The sequence below is a fragment of the Condylostylus longicornis genome, unplaced genomic scaffold (assembly GCF_029603195.1).
Source record: "Condylostylus longicornis isolate FDR11 unplaced genomic scaffold, ASM2960319v2 ptg000016l, whole genome shotgun sequence".
In the NCBI taxonomy this organism is placed as follows: Eukaryota; Metazoa; Arthropoda; class Insecta; order Diptera; family Dolichopodidae; genus Condylostylus; species Condylostylus longicornis.
Window position 1 is genome coordinate 1362116 of NW_026577985.1, and position 4083 is coordinate 1366198.

At 34.6% G+C, this 4083-nt stretch overlaps 1 protein-coding gene across 1 annotated transcript; it reads right to left on the reverse strand.

Annotated features, from left to right (window-relative positions):
• Positions 1 to 2312: 2312 nt before the first annotated feature.
• On the reverse strand, positions 2313 to 3333 carry LOC129605874 (uncharacterized). Its single transcript, XM_055515870.1, has 3 exons — positions 3118 to 3333; positions 2704 to 2923; positions 2313 to 2533 (listed from the first exon to the last, which is right to left on the reverse strand). The coding sequence occupies exons 1-3, from the start codon at positions 3331 to 3333 to the stop codon at positions 2313 to 2315; spliced, it is 657 nt and encodes a 218-aa protein (XP_055371845.1).
• Positions 3334 to 4083: the final 750 nt, after the last annotated feature.

The following is a 4083-nucleotide window of genomic DNA, read 5'->3' on the forward strand; positions in this document are numbered from 1 at the left end:
AAAATGAGTAATTATATCCAATAGAGCTGTAATGGCCGATAGGATTGTTCTATATTCTCAAAATACTTAGTTTACTTCTCCTTTCACTCTATTTTGACATAAGTTTGTTTTTGCCTTTTAAGTTGTTTCTTAAAAATTAAATATTTAACATTTCAATCGCAATTTACTCGAAATGTCATATTTGCAAGTAGGCCCAATGCGCTGGACGCTTCAAGTAACATTTGACTAACATTATATACGCGGTCTAATCTTTATTATAAAGATTAGACCGCGTAAATGTAGTTAAACATAATAATTATTATTTTATTAAAAAATTCCACCAAATAGCACCTTGTACTAATTCCCACATCAAAACAACTATAATTAGAATTGGCAGCTTGGAACATTACATAATTTCTGCCGTAACACATATTGTGATCACTTATATCGATCTTTGGACAAAAAAAGAAACCTGTGCTAACAAGAAATATGATAAGTCATTTTGAAACAGGTTGCTGAATACTAATGATTATATACAATGAGCGCAATGTTTCCAAGTCTATCAATAGTAACTTTTTATTTTATTATGAAAATTACATTTGGGTTTTTGATCTAAATTTTTATTCAATATGACGTTAATGAAATTATAATTTATTTGCTTTAAAATTTTTTATTCTTGACAATGCTTTATTAACCAAAGTATTCTTTACTTTTAGCCTTGAAATTTAAAATATATTGCAGTACTTTGAGGTACTGTAAAGTGCTGTAATATATGTATTTTAATATTGTACTTCCTATACTTAGTTATTTGGGTGGTTTAAAGCTCTTTCATGTAAAGCTTAAGACTTAGTTGAAGGTCTTTGATATAACAATATCTGAAGTGCTTTGTTAATTCTTCTTCTTGCGCTGCATATCCACTACTGGATGTTAGCGATCATATGATGCTGAGTATTAATTTTTTGAATCTGTCTCTATCAGTTGCCTGATGTATCAACTCTCCCGCATTTGTTATACCAGTCCAATTTCTTATATTATGGAGCCATGATAATTGTTTTCTGCCTACTCCTCTTCTATCTTCTATTTTGCCTTGAGCAATGGGTTGAAGAATTTCGTATTTGTCGTTTCTCATCACATGCCCGAAGTAAGAGATCTTTCTTCTTTTCACATTTGTTAAAAGCTCTCGATTTGTATGCATTCTTCTTAGAACCTCTTCATTTGGAATGTGATCTACCCAAGATATCTTCAGCATTTTCCGAAAAATCCACATTTCAAACGCCTCGAGTTTGTTCATATGACTAACTTTTAAAGTTCATGATTCCGATCCATATAAAAGGACAGACCAAACATAGCATTTCATAAATCGTAGGCGGCGGCTTAAATTTATATCTCGATTGCAAAGAATTCTTTGATACTTAAAGAAAGCATCTCTAGCAATCTCAATTCGACATCTAATTTCTTTTTCGCAATGCCAATCTTCATGTAGGCAACTATCGAGGTACTTGAAACTAGATACTCTCTCAATTTGAAGATTCAATTGTTATTCTTGCTGTTGGATATGGTGTTCTACTCCTGCTTATAATCATGAACTTGGTCTTTTGAACATTAAGTTTTAGACTACATTCTTTGCTATGTTGGTTCACCTTATTTACAATAAACTGCAAGTCTGCCCAATTATCTAACATGAGTGTGGTATCATCGGCATATCTTATGTTGTTGATTGGTGAACCGTTAACTTTGATACCTACTTCTACATCATGTAATGCGCCATCAAATATCGTTTCTGCATATAAGTTAAAGAGCAGTGGTGATAAAATGCATCCTTGCCTATCTCCTCTTTTAATAACGATATTATTTGACAAACCATCTTTTGTTTTCACATTGGCGATTTGGTTCCAGTATATATTTCTAATACATTGTACTGTTTTTTCATCGATATCCATTTTTTCAAATTTCGATAAGTTTATCATACTTATCAAACGCTTTTTCATATTCTAGAAAACAAAAAAACGCATCTTTCTGCACATCTCGACAATTTTGAATTAGAACTTTTAAAGCGAAAAGAGATTCTCGTGTACCAGTTCCTTGTTTGAAGCCGAATTGTGTTCTTCCCATATACGCCTCACATTTTGGATATAGATGTGTGTGTATTATTTTAAGGAAGATTTTAAGAGCATGACTCATTAAACTTATCAACCGATGTTCCTTACAACTTTTGGCATTGGCCTTTTTTGGAAGCGTGATAAATGTTGATTTTAGCCAATCACTTGGCAAAATGCCAGTGTTGTAAATGTGATTAAATAGTCACTCAAGTAAGACCAAGTTATCTTCATCAATCAGTTAATTTCGGCAGGTATATCGTCTGGTCCAACAGCTTTTTTGTTTTCAGATGAACGTATAGCACTTTTGATTTCATCCATAGTAATTGGAGGCCCCGACAGCTCTGTGGATATTTGAAGATGAGTTGATCGTTCACAGTGTTCAAAGAGTTTTTTCACATATTCTTCCCAGAGCTTTGTTCTTTCGTTACTATCAATAATAATTTGGCCGCGATGATCTTTTAGAGTAGCGACATTTATTTTCTATAAACTCCAGACACTTCTTTAATTTTCTTATGAAGATTAAAATCGTCATGAAGATTCTAAAGCCTCTCTATTTCATTACATTCGCGCTGTAGTCAATTTTGTTTAGCTCTTCTTATTTTAGAACCAATTTTTTGCTGTATACGTTTGTATTCTGCAGCATCCTTGCTTTTGCGAAGCTGTCTCTGGTCCATTAATTGTAAGATTTCTGGTGTCATCCATCTTTGCTTTGCAACATATTTTTTAGTCCCTAAAATGTTTTTGGCTGAATCATAAAGTATCGTTTTTGTATATTGCCATATATTTTCTTCGCCTCGAACACGCCTTAATTGACTAGTAATCCTTGTAGATAATTCGGTTTTGATCTAATCATTTTCCAATTTTTCCAAATCAAGTTTAAATTGACGGTTCACAACTCTGGTCTGGCTAGCCTGATGTTAATTTTAGCCATGAGAAGGTTGTGATCCGATGGTACGTCTGCACCAGAATACGTTTTCACATTTTTCATAAATGAACTGAAATGTCTGTTAATGATGATGAAGTAAATTTGATTGCGTACAATATTTTCATCATTGTCTTGTGGAGATTTCCATGTATACAATCTTCGTGGTGGTAGTGAAAACAAAGTATTCATTATTTGAAGACGCTTTTCTTGGCAAAATTCTACGAGCCGTTCCCCTCTCTCATTTCTGTTTCCTAATCCAAATGATCCGGTTACGTTTCTCGTTTCTTCAATTCCAACCTCTGCATTAAAGTCGCCCAAAATAAAGTTCATGTCATGTGATTTCGTATGCTTTAGAAGATATGATATTTGGCTGTAAAATTTTTATATTTCCTAGTCAGGTTTCTTTGCTGTTTGTGCGCAGGCCTGTATGATGTTTATTGCAATAGGTTTGGAGTTTAGTTTGAACATCATAACTCTGTCCGAAGGTGGAAGGTTTTCGGTGACGTGTGGTATTAAATGTTCAGCGACGATAATGCCAACTCCGTTTCTATGATTTGTGGATTCGTTTCCGGAGTAAAACATCTTTCCACCTTTTATTCTGCATTCTCCAGAATTTGGCCACCACGTTTCGCAAACCCCAAGTATATCGATTTTCAGAAGCTGCATTTTTTTAACTATGTTTTCAAATTTTCCAGCTTCAAATAAACTGTTGACATTCCATGCCCAATATTGAGTGTATTTTTTGTTTTACCTCCGGGGATTCTTAGGACCCTCGTTTTGCCGGAGACTGAGTGCCGTTCATGATTGCTTTTATTCATATGATATTTCTAGGGAGATTATTACTTCAGTGGCTTCCCGTATCCTTCTGAAGGGTTTGTATAGTTTTCCTTCCATAATTCAGGCGCCATTTCAGGGTACAGACGCTGTTTGTAGCCGCCAACTATTTGAACAGACGCTACTAACTTCTGCATTTGCAGAAGCCGCCGCGCTCGTTTGTTTGCTGACCCAATCTACACCATCCGGGTTGGCTACCGGATCTTTCGGATGGGTTACTCAGTTTTACAGGAGGGACCTCGTGAT